At 44.6% G+C, this 21,593-nt stretch overlaps 1 protein-coding gene across 3 annotated transcripts in view; it reads right to left on the minus strand.

Moving 5' to 3' along the window:
• Window positions 1–21,593, minus strand: part of cux2b (cut-like homeobox 2b) — a 350,318-nt gene that overhangs the window by 99,865 nt on the left and 228,860 nt on the right. For 2 of the 3 annotated variants that reach the window (XM_078227452.1, XM_078227450.1), the window contains exon 5: window positions 1,956–2,093. The exons of the other annotated variant lie outside the window; for it this stretch is intronic. In XM_078227452.1, coding sequence (XP_078083578.1) covers window positions 1,956–2,093 — 138 coding nt within the window. The remainder of the gene's footprint in view (window positions 1–1,955; window positions 2,094–21,593) is intronic. 3 annotated transcript variants of the gene reach the window in all.

Genomic DNA, 21,593 nt, shown 5'->3' on the forward strand with positions numbered 1-21,593 from the left:
TTTCCTCAGGTGGGATTTTCTGGCCGCCCCCACAGTGTGTTTTCTGGCGGTATAGGCAGCTCATCATTGGCTGCCAGCAGGATCCCAAGGTCTACTGTTTTGCCTGGCTAGCCCGTCCCGCTGCCGGGGATCCAGTGCGGGGCTGTGGGGGGCTTTGGCAGGAAGAGCAGGAAAATCCCGCCCTACATCTTGATTTTCTGAACTAAGATTCCTCTCTCCACTATTTTTATTCCATCCTTTATTATCAAGGAAATCCCTCCTCTAAATGAGTCAAGTAATATCTGACGTCTGCATATTTTCAAATCAATTCCATCCGCCAATAGTTGACATCACTCTATCACAATTGCAGTCCTGTCCTGTTGACAAGGCAAACCTGCCAGAGTGCCAGGCGTACAGTGATGCACGTTTAATGAAAGGGAGATCCCTGCGCACCTTGAGGTTTTCTGGCTATACAGGAGTTGTGAAAAAGTTACTGCACTCATATAATTTCCATGGACAAACAGTGGAGAACCTCTATTGCAGCATTTGCTGTAGACTTTCAGCTGAGGCTTTGCATTGGCTTCGCTGTCTAAACAGCTATCTGACCTCAGATCTACACAAATGAGGCTAATTTCCTTAATATATCAAAAAAGGATAACAAGAAATAACCCGAGAAAATATATCTGGAGATCAATATAATGAAAAACAATCCTGTGGAATGGTATTTCCCCAATCTTCACATTTGTTTCAAAATATAGAAATGTTCTGGAGCTAAAGCCTCACTCTACATTTTTATAAAATATAACCTGGCTAATTTATGAATTTTTTTTTTTAAACCGGACAAAGTCTTTAAAATGTCTGAAGGTGTGATTGGCTACGACTCAAACAAAAGGAACTTCCTGGCATTCCGAACTGCTGCCATCTCGTTATCCCTAAAGATACGCCAATGCCCCGTGACTGCAAAAATCAAATCCCAAGGAATTGGACAAAGGCAGTTTACATTTCGAAGACCAGATCCTGGCCAATGGAGATTACCAGTCTGCGATAGCAAGCAACACTGAAACCAAGGTGTAGAAGTGGGAGTAATATCACATGACAACCCCTTCTCTCTCTCTCTCTCTCTCTCTCCCCCCCACCCCCCCCCCCCCCCCCCCCACCCCCCCAAGTCTCTAGAACCTGTAATATTACTTTGTGGAGCTGAAAAAGCTGCCATTTTCCACCAACTTTTCCTTCTCCCTCTTTCATTGCATAAATTTATGAAAGGCTTTTATGAGAGGCGTAGACAGGGTGGACAGTCAGAGGCTTTTTCCCAGGGTAGAAGTGTCAATTACAAGGGCACAGGTTCAAAGTGAGAGGGGGAAAGTTTAAGGGGGGCGCGCAGGGGAAGTTTTACACGCAGGGTGGTGGGTGCCTGGAACGCGCTGCCAAAGGGGGCAGTGGAAGCAGGCACATTAGCAACATTTAAGAAGCATCTGGATGGGCACGCAAATAGGGAGGGAAGAGAAGGACACGGACCGAGTGAGGGCAGGTGTTTTTTTAGTTTAGTTCGGGCATCATGATCAGCACGCGCTTGGAGGGCCGAAGGGCCTATTCCTGTGCTGCACTTTACTTTGTTCTTGAGTGTATCAGGGGCTCGGTGGTGCCGTTTTGAGAGTGTTTAAAGCAAACTAACGCTCTGATTTTACCCTATCGAGTTTATGTGGAGTGGGTAATAGAAATTGGATCACACTTAAATTGAGAGTTTGGGGAAAATATGTCACCGCTTGTAAAGGGGGAAATGAAAATCAAAACATCTTTCTGTTTCTGGACAAGTGGTAAGAGGAGCAATCAGGGCTGTTTAAATTAAACTCCCTTTCTGTCCATTACAGAGACTACCTGTGTACAAGTGCTTTTTGAAGCTGAAAATCCAATAAACAGCTCATTCCTTGAAGGTTTCATGTAAGCAGCTTATTATTCCTCTGAAGTTTACCATTTACCTTCACAGTTGAGCAGTTCAGATTGTTTCTTACAGTGTCTGAAGAAATCCTTCCCTATTCGACTTTCTGGTTCATTGCGTTGGAGCTGGAGCAGTTTCTCCTCCAGGTTATGAGCTGCTTCCAGCGAAGGGGCAGGGTCTGCAAAGTGTTACCACAGAAAGCTCTTTATAGAATATACTCAAAACTTCAAACAATTGAAACAACATTTAAGAGATTCCATGAAAAGATTCAGGACAGAAACAATTGGAGTCCCCAGAACAAGAGGTAAACTCGCCAACATTTGAAAGTGGCAAATTTTATAAATGTACTTAAATGTCAACCAGTATTTGGAACTGACTATCCCCAGCAAGATACCTTTTGCCTGCCCATCTCTCTGAATTGAGGGTTCCAATATTCTATCCATCTGAGTACAGCAGCAAATAGCTTATAAATAGAACCATAGAACAGCTTCATGGCACACATACAGGTACATCGACAGGTACACAGACATGCACAAGTAGTGCCTTAAAAACTTTTATAAATCTACAGCAATAGTCTGAGCTGTATCTATATTGCTCTTTGGGCATCGACTCCTTTATCGCTGGTCTCTCACAGATGAAGGTCAGGTCGATGTAAACCTAGCAAACCTTTTTGTACTTGAGACTGATGTCCAGGATGACTTGTTTCTCACTGTGTCCTCATGGCTAGCACCAATTTCCCTCAACCTGTATAAACGCACGACTGTAACACCAAGCAAGCTGCTCAAAATGTTGTGACCAGCCTGCAGACACACACACAGCTCCTTTATACCACTCACGAACGTGAGACAGTGACTCAGTGGTTGGGCAGCCTCCAGAAACCCCCGCCAGAACAGAAAAACAACGTCAGGGTAAATCTGAAGGTAAATTTGGAGCCTGGATAACTACATAACTTCATTTGCCTGAAAGACTGCCAGCAACTCGGGTTCAGGCTGTTCGTTATCATAGAAACCCTACAGCACAGAAGGAGGCCATTCAGCCCATTGAGCCTGCACCGACAACAATCCCACCCAGGCCAATCCCATAATGCCTGCTAATTTTCCCTGCTAATCCCCCTGACACTAAGGGGCAATTCAACATGGTCAATTCACTGAACCTGCACATCTTTGGAGTGCGGGTGGAAACTGGAGTACCCGGAGGAAACCCACGCAGACACGGGGAGAACGTGCAAACACCACACAGACAGTCACCCAATCTGGGAATCGAACCCAGGTCCCTGACACTGTGAAGCAGCAGTGCTAACCACTGTGCCACCGTGCCATTCTACGGTTTCCATTCTACAGGAAGTATAGGATAAATGTGGCTGTTTCTATTAACTCTCTGGAACTCAAGTATATTTGTCTGCGTGCCTAAATACTAAATTCTTTTTTTAAAATCACAGAAAACAAAATTATACAATGTCAGCTGAAAGGTTGTGTTGTTATGATCCAGAAACTAAAGGCACCCAATGTTTAATAAAGGAACAAGGACAACAGTGCTCACCATGCTAATGAAAACACAATAGCATACCCACAACTGGGTGGCACAGTGGCACAATGGTTAGCACTACTGCCTCACACTGCCAGGAATCCGGGTTCGATTCCTGGCTTGGCTCACTGTCTGTGCGGAGTCTGCACATTCTCCCCGTGTCTGCGTGGGCTTCCTTCAGGTGCTCCGGTTTCCTCCCACAGTCCGAAAGACGTGTTGGTCAGGTGCACTGGCCATGCTAAATTCTCCCTCAGTGTTCCCAAACAGGCGTCGGAAGGTGGCGACTAGGGGATTTTCACAGTAACTTCATTGCAGTGTTAATGTAAGCCTACTTAGAACATAGAACATAGAAAAGCTACAGCACAAACAGGCCCTTTGGCCCACAAGTTGCGCCGAACATGTCCCTACCTACGAGGCTTACCTATAACCCTCTATCTTACTAACTTCCATGAACTTATCCAAAAGTCTCTTAAAAGACCCTACTTGATGCTTTTCAAAAGCATCTTGTGACACTAATAAATAAATTAAACTAACAATCTGCTCATATGTAACTGAACTTTCACCGCAACTTCCTCAACATGTATGAGCTGATCGAACTCAACCTCTATTTTATGTTGAACCAGTATGAACATAAAATCAAAGAAAAGGTGGTTTATCCACATGTTCAACTTCCCTTCTCTGGGAGTTGAGATCTTCCTTATGTCAAAGTACTGTCTGGTGCCTCTGTTTAAAAGACGTTCTTTTTGTAATGAATAGACCCCTTTCCACTCGAAATAAGTTTGAATAAACAAATATTCTATCCTCCTCCAAGTTTAGTTGTGGATGGAATTGATTGAATTAAAATGTTATTAAAAAATGATTTGAAACGGATTGAAGAATGCATCTGCAAGGGCACCTTCCATATTGTGGTCAGATCACATTAACAGCCTTGGTGACTTTTAAACTGCAGAATTGATAACGTGCTGAAGGCCAGAATGGGGAATCTATGCACAAGCACACATCGGTGTCCAATTCACACATCTGCAAATGTTCCCTTGGGAACGGAGAGAACAGAAATTGCACTAAGGCTTTAGATCGGAGCACTTACACATTTTGTATTGATTATTCAGATCTAGGTACAGGACAAAGCATTATTATCCTATAGCGGGTAAAATTTACTATCTGTGAACCTCTGCGCTCTCACATAGATTTTCTGATCAAAGTCTCTTTTAAAAGATGGTCTTGACTGACAGCAATCGGCACAGTTCAGCAAGGTTAGGGATTGTACAGAAGGCAGAGTGCGGTAGAAACTCCAAATAAATCCGTAGCAATACTCCAAAGAATTTTCCGTCAATCCTAATACAAGACAATTGCAAAGCAATTTGAAAAAGCCCATTCATTGATACTTCTTAACTTTAATGAGGGCACTGGTGGTTGAAGCAAACATACTGTGCTGTAAACGGAATGTGAAAAAGGTTAAAAACTCAGGTTAAGGTTTTGTAACTGTGCGGATTTTCTTTGAGCTGTTCAGTCACTTATCGTGCACCGTTAATTAGTTTTGGCTGCAGAGGTTCTACAGCTGTGAAGAGTCTGGACAGCGCCACTGACTGGTTCATTGTTAGACACACACATTTCTATCCCACCTACTCATTTTAATTACCAGTGAAACAGGTTCGCAATCAGAGGCAGCAAACCTTAGTCAAAGATGAAAAATTCCAATCAATTGTGGATGGTCGGGGGTCAAGAATTTGATAAAACGCTATTCATGCTCAAACACACCTCCACCTTGAAAATAATCTTTTCAAATCACCATTAATCTGCTGCCTGATGCTTTCCACTGACTGTAAAGCAGAAAGTAAAGTTCTTTATCTCGGAACCAGAAATTTGTTTTCAAATAGATTTTAAACCTGAACATAAGACCATAAGACATAGGAGCAGAATTAGGCCACTCGGCCCATCGAGTCTGCTCTATCTTCAACCATGGCTGATATTTTTCTCATCCCCATTCTCCTGCCTTTTCCCCATAACCCCTGATCCCCTTATTAATCAAGAACCTATCTATCTCTGTCTTAAAGACACTCAATGACCTGGCCTCCACAGCCTTCTGCGGCAAAGAGTTCCACAGATTCTCTGGCTGAAGAAATTCCTCCTCATCTCTGTTTTAAAGGATCGTCCCTTTAGCTCGAAGTTGTGCCCTCTGGTTCTAGTTTTTCCTACTAGTGGAAACATCCTCTCCACATCCACTCGATCCAGGCCTCACAGTATCCTGTAAGTTTCAATAAGATCCCCCCCTCATCCTTCTAAACTCCAACGAGTACAGACCCAGAGTCCTCAACCGTTCCTCATACAATCCTCATCAACATCTCATATAATGTGTTAAATAAAGCTACTGTGAACTTTGAATAAAAAGATTTTCCACGAGGTAGTGTTTATATTTTAAACATTAGGTAATATTTAAATTGCTCTATTGCACCATTATGGTGACACAATATGTTGTGTATATATTTGGGGGACGGCAATGCCTTCATTTAATATAAAAGTTTAGTTGTTTGATTATACAGAATTTTTGTGTATTGCTGAAAAACTAGACATGCTGTTGAAGTTTTTCATCTTGCACTTATCAGGGCAGTTTCACAAGAATTACACGCTGTTAGGGACCAGATCAGGCACTCCAAAGTATGTTATGAAGTTAGCTTAGACCCTAATCTTTTTTGATTTTGGCATTAGGGTGAGCATAAAGCGTTTCGTTCCAGGTATGATTCAATTGACCCACGAGGAAGTCTTTATTAAAAGGAACTTTATTTAAGAGCACAGTTATGACAAAAAGAATTAATATAACTTTTACCAATTAAAATCCTTAAACACGGCAAAGTATAATTCTTAACATCTATCCATCTCTACTGTTCCAATTAAAGCAATATCCCCATAGACATAAATCCTAATTCAGGACCAATTAGCTTCAAAAAACAGATTTGTTCATGTGGATTCTAGATTTCCAGCTTCTGAACCCCTCTGGACAGATACAGAAAGATACCCGTCTTCTCACTCCCATAAGCGGTTTCCAAGAAAAAGCTAACTTCAAACGGCAGAACTTCAGAGAGAGCTATTTACTGCAGGTGCCAATCTCCAGAAAGACACAGAGCTATTTCTGCTCTTCACAGTTCCCAAACAACAACGGAGCTTGATTTCTCTGTGTAACCCAGTCATCTGACCTTACTTATCGACCAACCTAATCAAGCCCCACTCTGAAAAACCCCAGGGGAAAACACTAAAAAAAACCCTGCATTATTCCATGTTAAAATAAACATTGTAGCAATTAAGATCAATTATGCTGCCGTAGTAGCAACAGGATATGCTGTGTATGGACAAAAGGGCACTGATAATAAAACAAACTGTTAAAACAGATCCTGCACAAGAAACATGACCCAAATACATTTCTTAAAGGCACAGTATTGTCACACATGCAATCTCCATGGCAACGCCCCGAGCAATCAGAATCCACTTGCCAACCAATCAGCACTCTCTTCTCATGCAGTATACTTTGTTGTTGCCTTTACAATTGGAATTCTTGTGAATTGTCCTGATGAGTGCAGGACGAAAAGCTTTGACTGCAGGCCTCTCTTTTTCAGCAATTAAAATGTGACAGTGAATACTCGTATTTGTTTTTAAGATAAGAAGCCTAGAATTTTCTTTTAACTTCCAAACAGTTGGCTGTTAAATCATTCTTCTGGAGGGATGGATCTTCAGGCACAGGGAGTCCCCACTCAGGAGGTGGCTGATGACACCATTGCGGAGGCCACAAGTACCAGCAGAGATTCGTTACAATGAGACTCACGCTTCAACACATGTGCTGGTCAAGGAGGCAATTGCCTGCTGAAGATGCAGTTCAGATGCCTGGACCAGTCGCGGGTGCCCTACAATATAGTCCCAGAAGGTCTCCCGCATCATTGTAGTCTGCTGTGCTCTCCACAACTTGGCACTGCAGAGGGGAGACCACCTGGACCTGGAGGAGCACCACATCTCCTCGGATGAGGAGGATATTGAGTAGGGCGGTGAGGGTGACCACGCAGAGGAGGAGGCGGAAACCTCCTGGGCAGTGGTCCGAGCCCAACTGGGCCAACGCGCGAGGGATGGCCTTATAGTCTCGGGGACGAGCAGAACAGGAGTGACCAGCTCTCCCAGCATGGGGACCAAGATCTAACCAGTAATGTGGTGCCAGCAGTATGTTCTCATGCTGTTGCCAGGCGTCATGGTCAGGGTGTGAAGCCATTGGCTGGACGCTACAGGAGAATGATGACGACTTGTATTGAGGACAGAGAGATGCTCCTCTCATCCTCAGCGATATGTCTGACGCCTGCCTGACAGAGAGCTTCACGTGTCCAGCCAATGAATGGGCTTATCATAGGGCTCAGAAACGCAAGATGCGCAGCATCATCTACTACACCCACCCGTGTCAGGGGTCATGGTGTTCAAATCTATCTTACAGATGAGGTGGGCAGCCTGGCAGCATCTAGACAGCCCTCGGCCTCGTGATCACCAGAGAAGACTGTTAGACATGAGAGGGGTGAACTTTGATGGAGGGGATGGGCTCGGGGGTGGGAGGGGGCAGAGGGCATGGCAGCAGCAGCATCTCGTTACTGCATCGCCGAAGTGGCAGGAACATGGCACTGCCATTCTCACACTCCATAGGGATAAGGCGCTGGGTGAGCATGGTGGTTCCTCCAAGCTTGGTGGGATGAACAGACAGGGTGGAGGCTCTGTGGGTGAACAAAGTGAAATTTAATGCCAAACATTCATTACAAAATGGTGACCTATCTACACTAGTGCCTATATTCACCCGTGCCCACTAAGTGTCTATGGTTTCTTAATCTTCCTGACCTCCCACTCTGGTCAGTGTCTCCCCAGGATCCACAGCTGAGGTTGAGGTGGCCTGCTGACTTCCACGCCCTTTTGTCTGAGATTACCTTGGCGGGAATCCCCTGGGGACCGAGATCTTGAGCGTCCAGGCCTGTTTTCGGGCAGCGCGGATATTTGACTGCATCCCTCCTCGGTGTCAGGAGCTGGAGGTGTGTCACTCACAGGGGGGGGGGGGGGGGGGGGGTGGTGTCGGATGAGTTGGAGGTGTCCAGGGTCTCCTGGCTGGAGGGCCCTGACACTGCCGATCCTCTTCCCTTCGGGTTCCCGGGAACCCCTGTGCTCTTCCATGGGATGGAGGGGCAGCTGGAGTGAGATCCAGAAGCCCAGCCATCCTCTGGCGCTGACACTTATGGATTCCCATCTGTGTCTGCACCAATATACAGCAGCTGCAGTGACCCTCACAAGGGGACCAGGGAATGTAGGATGGAGCGATCGCTCACCAAGCCAGTCAGAAATTTGGCAAAACGTTAATACAATTAACGCAGAGCTTGATCCTCAATGAAAAATCTGCAGATTCCCTGTGGCATCTTAAAATCTGCCAAACATAAAGCTTTCCTTTTGTAGAAAAAACATTTAAAAAAAGGAAACTACATCTTACAACAAATTCTGTGGAGATAATTTCTCTATTCTCTCTGAAAATGCAAAAATAAATTTTCAAGGTCAAGAATACGTACAGAATAATTCATGTGCTAAATCGAGTCTGACACATGAAGTGACACTTGACTCCAGATTATTAATATGTTTATGTGTGAGAGCGGATTTATTGTATCCACAAATTTGAATGGCCAGATCGGTGTTCTCCTGTCAAAGGGACAGTCTGGTTGATGGCACACTGGATCCTTTATTCATATCAGCAAATGAGCAGAACAACAGCACAATGGAACAGCAGGCTGTCTTATAAATGCATCTCCACATTATAAAATGCTAACAGGACTGGACAGGGTAGATGCAGGGAGAATTGGTTGGGGGTGGGGGTGGGGGGGAGGAGTCCAGAACCAGGGCTCACAGTCTGAGGATTCCGGGTAGACCATTTAGGACGGAGGTGAGGAGACATTTCTTCACCCAAAGAGTGGTGAGCCTGTGGAATTCATTACCACAGGAAGTAGTTGATGCCAAAACATTGAATGTATTCAAGAGGTGGCTGGATATAGCACTTGGGGCAAATGGGATCAAAGGTTATGGGGAGAAAGCAGGATTAGGCTATTGAGTTGGACGATCAGCCATGATCGTGATGAATGGCGGAGCAGACTCGAAGGGCCGAATGGCCTCCTCCTGCTCCTATCTTCGATGTTTCTACGTCTGCTCTGAGTGTTTTACAAACGCACAAGGCACCAGGTGAAGCAAGTGAAAGAAATGTGGATGTCCTTGTTTGAATCAGGAGTCCCAGGGTGTAAGCTCCTGAATCTCAGATGGTTTGTGCCCTCCTGGGAGGCTGAAATCCTGCAAGCTGACAGCTCATTGAGCAACAGAAAGTGGCAGCAAAATAACGGAGCAGTGAGGATCCCGAGGCCATCTCGCAAGTGGGAAGAGACGCAGAGTGGCAGGAAGAGACGCAGAGTGGCAGGAAGAGACGCAGAGTGGCAGGAAGAGACGCAGAGTGGCAGGATGAGCCACATTCTGCTCAACTCTGTACAGGCTTGGAATATGCATTCTAATATAAAAATCTTTCATGGGATAACTCTTTAATTAGCTTGGATAACCCCTAAAAGCTTTCTCTTACACTTTAGATTACTTTCTTTGTCCCCCTGTGTTGCTATCCACAGGCCTCAGAATCTGCTGGATTTTGATTTTTCCGATGTTTCCCTCCACCATTCCGGTTCTAAACCTACCTCTAAATGTCCCATCGTTTCACTCAGACAATTCATTTATCAGTATTTTCTGGACTTACCGTCTCAATTTCCTTAACCACCAAACCTTTCAATGAAAATCACAAGCTCTCCAGGGCAGCCTCCCACTTTGTCATTCAGTCAACTTGAGCTTATCTGCTTCCTGGACCCTTACTCGTTCACCCCAGACCCCTGTGCGCACCGACCAACTCCAGCTCCTGATCCATCAATGCTCAATTATAAAACTATCATTTCTTTTAAAACCCTTCCATGGCCTTGCCCATGCCTATCTCTGTAATCTCCTCCAGCACCACAACCCTCCAGGGTCTCGGTGTTCCTCTGATTCTAACCTCCTGCGCATCCCCCACTTTAATCACTCCCCTCCTGGCAGCTGCAAAGGCCCTAAGCTCTGGAAATCCCTCTTCTCCACCGCTCTCTTCTTCCCGCCTTCAAAGTTGCCCCTTAAAACCTATCGATTTGACCAAGCTGACCTGTCCTAATGTCTCCTTATGTGACTTACGTCAAATTTTGTTTGGCAACATTCCGGTGAAGCATCTTGGGACATTTTACTGCAATAAAGGTGCTATATAGATACAAGTTATTGTTGTGTCCATCTTCCCAAACTCCTGCTGGGTTTTGTTCCCACATGTGCTGCGCCCAAGTTGTCTCCTTCATGCACGAACCCAGAGGAGTAGCTGTTGGTCATCTAGCTTCCTTGGGGGTACCACATCTGAGTCCAGTCCCACCACATCCAACACCCACACACATGCACATTCTCGCCAGACTGATCAAAGGAAGGGCACAAAGTAATCTCCCCTTCTTGGAGTTGAACCTGGAATTTTCCTTGACTGTATGAACCAGATACTTGTTTGTACTACATTTATCATGGAGGGATAGGTTTCAAATGTTTCTTTCACAGTGCAAAAAGTAAGGTTGCCTGAAATGTAAGCTTGCTTTCACAAACAGTTGAGTTAACCCTTTGTCATGTTGCAGCATATTTATAACAATGTAAATTCACACGGCAACAGTTAGTCCTAACAATCCTCATTAAAAACGTGGGGTGAAAATACACACAATTGTGTGAGGTGGCATGTGGCACAGTGGTTAGCACTGCTGCTGCCTCACAGTGCCAGGGGCCTGGCTTCAATTCCAGCCTTGGTTGACCGTGCAAACTCTGCACATTCTCCCCGTGTCTGCATGGACTTCCTCCGGGTGCTCCGGTTTCCTCCCAGAGATGCTAAATTGCCCCTTAGTATCCACGATGTGTAGGTTAGATAGATTTGGCCATGATGAATGAGCAGGGCTGTGGGATGGGCCTGGGTAAGATGCTCTGTCACAGAGTTGGTGCAGACTCGATGGGCCGATTGGCCTCCTTCTGAACTGTAGGGGTTCGATGGTTCAGTGAAGGAACTTAGAACTGAGACAACATTGTCATCATTACAGGGGGAAGAAAGAACAGGTCGAAAATCAGCAGCATTCACAACAATTAAAGCACAAACTCTTCCATAAAAATAGAAATGCAGGAAATAGGCGTCTGGCTAGAAGGGTGTAACCGACAGCTAGGATTTCAAAATCATAGAATCATAGAACCCTACAGTGCAGAAAGAGGCCATTCGGCCCATCGAGTCTGCACCGACCACAATCCCACCCAGGCCCTGTCCCCCACATATTTTACCCTCTAATCTACGCATCTCAGGACACTAAGGGGCAATTTTTTTAGCATGGCCAATCGACCTAACCCGCACATCTTTGGACTGTGGGAGGAAACCGGAGCACCCGGAAGAAACCCACGCAGACACGGGGAGAATGTGCAAACTCCACACAGACTGTGACCCAAGCCGGGAATCGAACCCGGGACCCTGGAGCTGTGAAGCAGCAGTGCTGACCACTGTGCCACCGTGTCGCTGGCCTGACACTGACACTGACCTGGAGACAGACAGCTGCTCACAACATTTTTGTGGAGTCTGAGTGCAAAAAGACTCGCATTTATATCACATTTTCATGACAACCAAACATCTTAAAGCGTTTTACAGCCAATGAAGTACTATTTGAAGTATGATGTGGAGATGCCAGACTTGGACTGGGGTGGACACAGTAAGAAGTTTCACAACACCAGGTTAAAATCCAACAGGTTTACTTGGAATCACGAGCTTTCGGAGCGCTGCTCCCTCATCAGGTGAATGGAGGTTAGTTCACAAACACGGCAGCGCTTACCCCGAAACCAGAAAATCCTGCCAGAGGTCAATGGACCTTTGCATGGTTCATGTCCCGCCCGCTACCATTCCTGTGGCTGGTGGGACAGGAAAATTCCACCCCGTCAGTGAGGATTGTTACAGCACACCCTGTAACAGCAAACCTTTGACAGCTATTTAACCAATCTATATCCCTTTGCCAGTTAGAAACCATAGAAACCCTACAGTGCAGAAGGAGGCCATTCGGCCCATCAAGTCTGCACCGACCACAATCCCACCCAGGCCCTACCCCCACATATTTACCCACTAATCCCTCTAACCTACGCATCCCAGGACTCTAAGGGGCAATTTTTTGTTTAACCTGGCCAATCAACCTAACCCGCACATCTTTGGACTGTGGGAGGAAACCGGAGCACCCGGAGGAAACCCACGCAGACACGAGGAGAATGTGCAAACTCCACACAGACAGTGACCCGAGCCGGGAATCGAACCCGGGACCCTGGAGCTGTGAAGCAGCAGTGCTAACCACTGTGCTACTGTGCCGCCTCCTCACAACTTACGTTTCTATCTTGTGTCAATAGCAAATTTAGCAACTATACATTCAGTCACTTCATCCAAGTCATTGATATAGATTGTGGATAGTTGAATACCCAGCACTAATCCCTGTGGCACTCAACTTATTACATCTTTTCAACCCAAAATTGAACAATTTCTGCCTACTCGCTCTTTCCTGGTAGCAAACCAATCCTCTATTCATTCTAATATGTTACTCCCTACTCCATGAGCTCTGAAGTAAAGTTAAAGTTTATTTATTAGTCACAAGTAGGTTTACATTCACACTGCAATGAAGTTACTGTGAAAATCCCCTAGTCACCACACTCCGGCACCTGTTCAGGTACACAGAGAAAATTTAGCATGGCCAATGGACCTAACCTGCACATCTTTGGACTTGGGAAGAAACAGGAGCACCCGAAGGAAACCCATGCAGAGACGGGGAGAATGTGCAAACTCTGCACAGACAGTAACCCAAACTGGAAATCAAACCCAGGTCCCTGGCACTGAGCCACCGTTGTGTGGTAACCTTTGGTGTGGCACCTTGTCAAGTGCATTCTGTAAATTTAAGTACAGCATCCACAGGTTCCCCTTTTATCCTCGTTATTCGTTGCTTCCTCAAAGAACCCTAATAAATTAGCCAAACACAAATTCTCTTTCACAAAACACGCTGACTTTGCTCAACTGTACTGCGATCATCCAAATGCCCCGACATAACCTCCTTAATAATAGATTTTAGAAATTTCCCTCTGACAGCTGTTAGGCTAACTGGCCTGTCATTTCCGGCTTCCTGTCTCCCTCCTTTCTTCAGGAGTTCCAATCTGATGAGATCTTTGCAGAATCTAGTGAATTTTGAAAAATTCAAACCAATGCATCTATGATCTCAGCAGCCATTTCTTTTAAGACCCTGGGAGTAAAGTCCAAGAGAACTCGGGGACTTGTCAGCTTTTGATTTTCTCAGTATCCTTGCCCTGGTAATTATAATTGTTTCAAGTTCCTCCCTCCTTTCAACCCTTGATTCACAATTATTTCTAGGGCATTACTTGTACCCTCTACAGTGAAGACATATAAAATATCCATTCAATTCATCTGCCATTTCCTTATTTTCCATTATTAATTCACTATCGTACTCTGGAGGACCAATTATCACTTTCTTACTCTTTTCTTTTTTAGAATCCTGTAGAAGTCCTAATTATCTGCTTTCATAATTCTAGCTAGCTTTCTCTCGTACTCTGATTTCTCACTCCTTATTATTCTTTTCGTCATTCTTTGCTGTTTTTTATATTCTTCCCAACCTTTTGACATGTCACCTCTCTTCATGGAATTGAATGCTTTGTCTTTCAATTTAAAACTATCGTTAACTTCCTTAGTTAGCCACAGATGGTGCGGCTTTCTCCTAGAGTCTTTCTTTCTCAGAGGAATGCATCTTTGCTGAATGTCATGATATATCTATTTGAATGTCTGCCACTATTAACCTCTCTCTTAATCTAATTTCCCAGTTCACTTTAGCCAGCTTGGTCTTCGTACCTGCATAATTGTCCTTAATTAAATTTAAAACACTAATCTTATAATAATTCTTCTCTCTCTCAAACTGAATGTGAAATTCGATCATTGTTACCAAGAGACACCTGTACCATGAGTCGGGGGATTAGCAGGGTAAACATGCAGGGTTACGGGGAGAGGGTCTGGGTGGGATTGTTGTTGGTGCAGGCTCAATTGGCTAAAAGGCCTACTTCTGCACTGTAGGGATTTTACCCTTGCCTGGTCTGGCCTATATGTGACTTCAGACCCACAGCAATGTGGTTGACTCTTAAATAAAAATAATTAATCCTGCCTCATTGCACAGTACTAGGTCTAGAATGGCCTGCTCTCTGGTGTGCTGTCTAAGAAACTGTCCCAAAAACACTCCTTATGAACTTATCTTCCTGGCTTCCTTTGCCAATCTGATTCGTCCAATCTAGACATAGATTAAAATCACCCATGACGATCACCATACCTTTCACACAAGCCTCCACTGTTTCTTCCTGCATGTTCCTTCCTACATGTGGCTTACTGTTAGGGTGCCACAAACGACTCCCACTGACTTCCTACCATTACTATTTCTTATCTCTACCCAAAATGATTCTACTTGATCTTCAGAACTAAGGTCATCCCTCTCTATTGCACTAATATCATCCATAATTACCAGAGCTACCCCTCCACCTTTTCCTAGTTCCCTGACCTTCCAACATATCATGTACCCTTAAATATTCAGGCCCCAGCCTTTGTCACCTTGCAGCCAGGTCTCTGTAATGGCAGCTCTGACAGTAACCTCTAGATCAACAGTACGTAAGTGGAGGATAGAAGTTGCTATCCAATTTACTCCTTTATAATGGTGAGGCTGTTACAAATCTGTGGAGTGACAAGAATGGACTAGATCAGGAATCAGTACATTCGCGAGTCATTGAAGATTGCGGGAACATTGAAGAAAGTAGCCGAGAAAGATTTGAAATGGTACGGCCATTTGTTGCAGAGAGAGAGAGAGAGGGAAAATGTGGTGAGGCGAGTGACGGACATGGTCCTGTGAAAAAGGAGAAGAGGAGGCATGCCTTAAACCAGATGGTCAGATGTGGTGATGGGAAACTTAAATGCAGTGGGATTGGAAGAGGAATGTGTGACTGGCAAGAGGAAATGGAGAAGGATGATGGTGACCCCATAATGGGAGAAGTCAAAAGGAGGAGATAATAGTGAGGCTGCCTCATCATTATTCCTATAGCAAAACCTGGAGCAGTAACATAGCAAATCACTGGTTCCTTCCGCATGCAGGTACACAACACTGATTTGTATCATCAATATTCTCTACTACAATTACACAATTATCCAGTGATAATGCCTTTCACAGCAGAACTCATGTTTGATTCCTATGAAGGACATGTTACTGGTTCAGTAGCTTTGTCTTTACTGTACATTTGAAGGAGGTTTACATTAATGGTGCAATTAGAGAAACACACTGAAGCTTAGGGGCTGAGCTCAAACCAAGCTACACTTATCTGGAGACTTGCTCGAGGCCTATAGATGGAGCAACAGCAGCGGGCACAGTGCTTCAGCTTGGCACTGTCCTCCCTGGTGTGTGGCAGCAGGGTATTGGCTACTGTGAAGCGACCCGAGGTCCACACTCCAGAGGGGGCAACGTGGACAAGTGGTAGGAAAAGAGGCCATCAAAAATGTCACATGACGGCCATGTCGAATTGAGACACACGGCGAGGGGAAGAGGGTCCACAGAAAGGCAACTTACATTGCTTACAAATTAATGTGCAGTTATTTTAAGTGGTTTGTTTTTTAAATGCAAAGTATAACGGATAATATTTGTTTATTTAAACACAGACAGATATATGGATGACGGAGGTAAGCAGCTACACACAGACGTGTAAGTCTTTTCTCTGTCAGTTTTACGCCATCATTAGCAGGTCCTTGCTCAGTAGGGTGTGCCATTATGTCTCCTAGGGGCAGTGTAATTATGCTTTGACATAATTAACCCAGCGAGCCCAGGAGGCAGGCCGGTGAAAAATTCAGCTCTAATTATTTGTTATGTGCATGCTAATGAGACCAGCTGTGCTACCATCATACAACACGAGCAAATTAATTTACATGACTACATTTTGTTAAGGATTTAGCTGATGCCTCACTTTGGGTTGTATATCATATGTATTTTCTACCACATGAACGGAAAACTACTTTCGCCTGATATCTGTCTGCCAACGCTACTCACATCAGACTGAAAATAAGGAGCAAATTTTAAACCATTTCCATGGGAATATATCTCATAAGACCGGTGACTTGTGCACAACTCCGATATAAAAGCTGGAAAAACATTTTATCCGTATCCACCACCACTTGGGCTGATTCTTGGGAGCAGAACAGAATTAAGATTCACAAACTGAACAACAGAACGGATCTATAGATTTTACACTAACTTGGATTTAAGGTTGAGTTCCGAACACAGCAATAAAATTGTTTTGAAGGACATTATGGTCACCAGCAGCACTGAGGTGCTTTGCTCTGGTGGTAATGAGACCCTCAGGGCTGCTAATGACTGTAAAGCTTGCAGAAAATGATTTTATAACTATTATTATCTGTGTCAGTTAGATTTGTAATTATCTGCGCTCCCGCTTTTGGCTTAGTTACAGCGGCCAGAGATTTAACTCAAATGGTTACAGATTGTCGTGGTGCTGTATCGAACATTCTGAACTTCCATTACTCCCCTCACCCAGGCCGGGAGGTGGAACAGGAAAGTGTGCGGTCTATCACTCTCGCCTCGCCCTCTCAGCATGGCCAGCCAAGCTTCGGATGGGCAATTAGCGGGCTCCCAGCGACAAAGCGGCCAATTAACAGTGCAAATGGGGGCCTCTGTGCCCAATCAGGCTGGGACGTCGAGCAAGAGGGGGAAAATTGGTCACAGCCACCAATTTATAGTTTCCCCTCCTCTCAATCCCTCTATTCTTTATGACAGCCTCAAAAGAGAGTGAAGAAATAAATTCTAAACACAAATTGCTTACTGTAGCCCTGGTCCCGTTTCAGGCCTTTTCACCCAAATTGCACATGATTGGGTTTTTAACGAGATGCATCGCTAGTTAATTTGTTAGTTTAAAAACAGTGAGGTGGGGGGGGGGGGGGGGGGGGGGGGTGGCTTCTGATTTCCACACCCATTCGCTTTCTGTAATATCAGAGGCTGGCATGGTTACCTCACCCTGTCAACCTGACAGTGACATGGTGTATTTTACCTGAGCGCTGGGGTGGGGGTGATAGGTCAGCAGATCATCGGGTTTTAAAATCCAGTCCACTGACTCTCCCGCACACCTGAGTCACTTCTGCATCAGGTCACCTCATCACCCTTGCTGAGTTTTGGAGCAGTATCTGAACCGCACCATTCTTATACCACCATAGTGGTATAACTAGTTCACTAATGTCCTTTAGGGAAGGAAATCTGCCGTCCTTACCTGACTCCAGAACCACAGCAATGTGGTTGATTCTCAACTGCGCTCGGGTAACCAGGGACGGGCAATAAATGCTGGCCAGCCAGTACGCCCATGTCCCACGAATTAATATAAAAAATGATTACACTACATATGTATAAAAGTAAATTACTGCAGATGTTGGGATCTGAGACTAAAAGAGAAAATGCTGGAAAATCTCAGCAGGTCTGGCAGCATCTGTAAGGAGAGAAAAGGGCTGATGTTTTGAGTCCAGATGACCCTTTGTCAAAGCTCTCTCCTTACAGATGCTGCCAGACCTGCTGAGATTTTCCAGCATTTTCTCTTTTGGTTTCACTACAAACGTATTTCACTGGCTGCAAATTGCTTTGCAATATCCTACGCTTGTGAGACAACACCAGATAAATAAACATAGATGCAATCAGTAAGGATAGGCACAACACCTCCTCCACGATCATCCTCAACACCGGTGCCCCACAAGGCTGTGTTCTCAGCCCCCCACTATACCCATTATACACCTATAACTCTGTGGCCAAATTCCCCTCCAATTCGATTTTCAAGTTTGCTGATGACATCACCGTAGTGGGTCGGATCTCAAACAATGACGAGACAGAGTACAGGAATGAGATAGAGAATCTGATGAACTGGTGCGGCAACAATAATCTCTCCCTCAATTTCAACAAAACGAAGGAGATTGTCATCGACTTCAGGAAGCGTAAAGAAGAACATGCCCCTGTCTACATCAATAGAGATGAAGTAGAAATGGTTGAGAGCTTCACGTTTTTAGGTGTCCAGATCACCAACAACCTGTCCTGGTCCCCCCATGCCGACACTATAGTTAAGAAAGCCCAACAACGCTTCTACTTTCTCAGGAGACTAAGGAAATTTGGCATATCAGCTACGACTCTCAACAACTTTTACAGATGGACCATAGAAAGCATTCTTTCTGCTTGTATCACAGCTTGGTATGGCTCCTGCTCTGCCCAAGACCGCAAGGAACTACAAAAGGTCGTGAATGTAGCCCAATCCATCACGCAAACCAGCCTCCCATCCATTGACTCTGTCTACACTTCCTGCTGCTTCAGCAAAGCAGCCAGCATAATTAAGAACATAAGAACATAAGAAATAGGAGCAGGAGTAGGCCTCGAGCCTGCCCCGCCATTCAATAAGATCATGACTGATCTGATAGTGGTTTAGTTCCACTTACCCGCCTGCTCCCCATAACCCTTAATTCCCTTATTGATCAGAAATCTAGCTACCTGTGACTTAAACATATTTAATGAGGTAGCCTCCACTGCTTCAATGGGCAGAGAATTCCAGAGATTCACTACCCTCTGAGAGAAGAAGTTCCTCCTCAACTCTGTCCTAAACTGACTCCCCCTTATTTTGAGGCTGTGTCCTCTAGTTCTTGTTTCCTTTCTAAGTGGAAAGAATCTCTCTGCCTCTACCCTGTCTAGCCCCTTCATTATCTTATATGTCTCTATAAGATCTTCCCTCAGCCTTCTAAACTCCAATGAGTACAGGCCCAATCTACTCAATCTCTCCTCATAAGCTAACCCCCTCATCTCCGGTATCAACCTGGTGAACCTTCTCTGTACTCCCTCCAAGGCCAATACATCCTTCCGCAAATAAGGGGACCAAAATTGCACACAGTACTCTAGTTGCGGCCTCACCAGTACCTTGTACAATTGCAGCAAGACCTCCCTGCTTTTATACTCCATCCCCTTCACGATAAAGGCCAACATTCCATTTGCCTTCTTGATTACCTGCTGCACCTGCAAACTGAGTTTTTGCGATTCATGCACAAGGACCTCCAGGTCCCTCTGCACAGTAGCATGTTGTAATTTTTCACCATTTAAATAATAGTCCATTTTACTATTATTCCTTCCAAAGTGGGTAACCTCACACTTACCAACGTTATACTCCATCTGCCAGATCCTCGCCCACTCTCTTAACCTATCCAAATCTCTCTGCAGACTTTCCGCATCCTCCACGCAATTCGCTTTCCCACTCATCTTTGTGTCATCCGCAAACTTTGTTACCCTACACTCGGTCCCCTCCTCCAGATCGCCTATGTATATGGTAAACAGTTGAAGCCCCAGCACCGATCCCTGCGGCATGCCAGTAGTCATCAACTGCCAACCAGAAAAGCACCCATTTATTCCAACTCTCTGCTTCCTGTTAGATAGCCAATCCTCAATCCACGCTAACACTTCACCCCCAACTCCGTGTACCCTAATCTTCTGCAGCAACCTTTTGTGAGGCACCTTATCGAACACCTTCTGGAAATCCAAAAACACCACATCCACCGGTTCCCCTCTGTCAACCGCACTCATTACATCTTCATAAAAATCCAGTAAATTCGTCAAACACGACTTTCCCTTCATGAATCCATGCTGCATCTAAGGACCTTATGCACCCCAGACATTCTCTCTTCCACCTTCTTCCGTCGGGAAAAAGATACAAAAGTCTGAGGTCACATACCAACCAACTCAAGAACAGCTTCTTCCCTGCTACCATCAGACTTTTGAATGGACTTAGCTTGCAATAAATTGATCTTTCTCTACACCCTAGCTATGACTGTAACACTACATTCTGCACTCTCTCATTTCCTTCTCTATGAACGGTATGCTTTGTCTGTATAGGGCGCAAGAAACAATACTTTTCACTGTATGATAATACATGTGACAACAACAAATCAGATCAAATCAAACTCATGCATTTGGCTGCAGAGATGGACAATTGTAAGTTAGATGAATAAAATGTGCTGTAACTGGCCACATCCAAACAGTCTTACCAGCAAAGGAACACAAATAATCAATTCTTTTAAATTTGTTGATTAAAGTTGCATTTGTTCACAGCTTATTTTCTAGCTTCCATCAATATTACCCAAATAAAACTGCATCAATGATTACAATGCTCCAATCGATTAGTTTGATGCAGAAAACAGTTTGTTCAATTTAATATTTAAAAATTCACGTGATAAACAGGACGGGGGCACTGACAGCAGGAGATTTCACTGGTCTGTCTACATTCGTCACCTGATCATTAAATGGCCTGACCATTAAATTAGTTCCATTAATAGACTGAAGAATAAAAGCTGGATTTTAAAAAATTGCTTGATTTGTGATTTCAGACTTTCAACAATAATTTGCACTTTTTTAAAAATGAAATATGGAGCTAGATAAAAGTGTGAAATTTCACCAACTAAAATTTATCACTTCCTCCTCAAGTGACGCTGTCAAGCATTACTTGCCACCGGATTGCAGAGACGTCAAAAGAACAGGCCACCAGAATGACGGAGCAGTCCGTGATACTGATGATGTGATCTCCTGAATTTGATGAACTTCCACCAAAATAACTGAAGTGTTGCTTTGGAACTTTATAATAGAACAGTGCCAAGGGTTGAACCAACAGGAACAGCAGCCAGGAAAGAGGCCAGTAATGAACATGATGATAATAAGCAAAATATTGTGGACACTGGAAACTGAAACAAGAGCAGAGGATGCTGGAAAAACTCAGCGGGTCTGGCAGTCTCTGTAAGGAGAGAAAGCAGAGTAAATGTTTTGAGTACTTTCAGCTCTGCATCAGAACTAAATGGGAGAATGTGTTAGATATTGAAGTGAGAGATTGCAACAGAATTCTCTTTCATGAAGCAATGTTGACTCTGCTTGATTATATTGTGTGTTTCTAAACGCTCTGCTATTAGACCCTTTAT

The sequence above is a fragment of the Mustelus asterias genome, chromosome 13 (genome assembly GCF_964213995.1).
Source record: "Mustelus asterias chromosome 13, sMusAst1.hap1.1, whole genome shotgun sequence".
NCBI classification, from domain to species: Eukaryota; Metazoa; Chordata; class Chondrichthyes; order Carcharhiniformes; family Triakidae; genus Mustelus; species Mustelus asterias.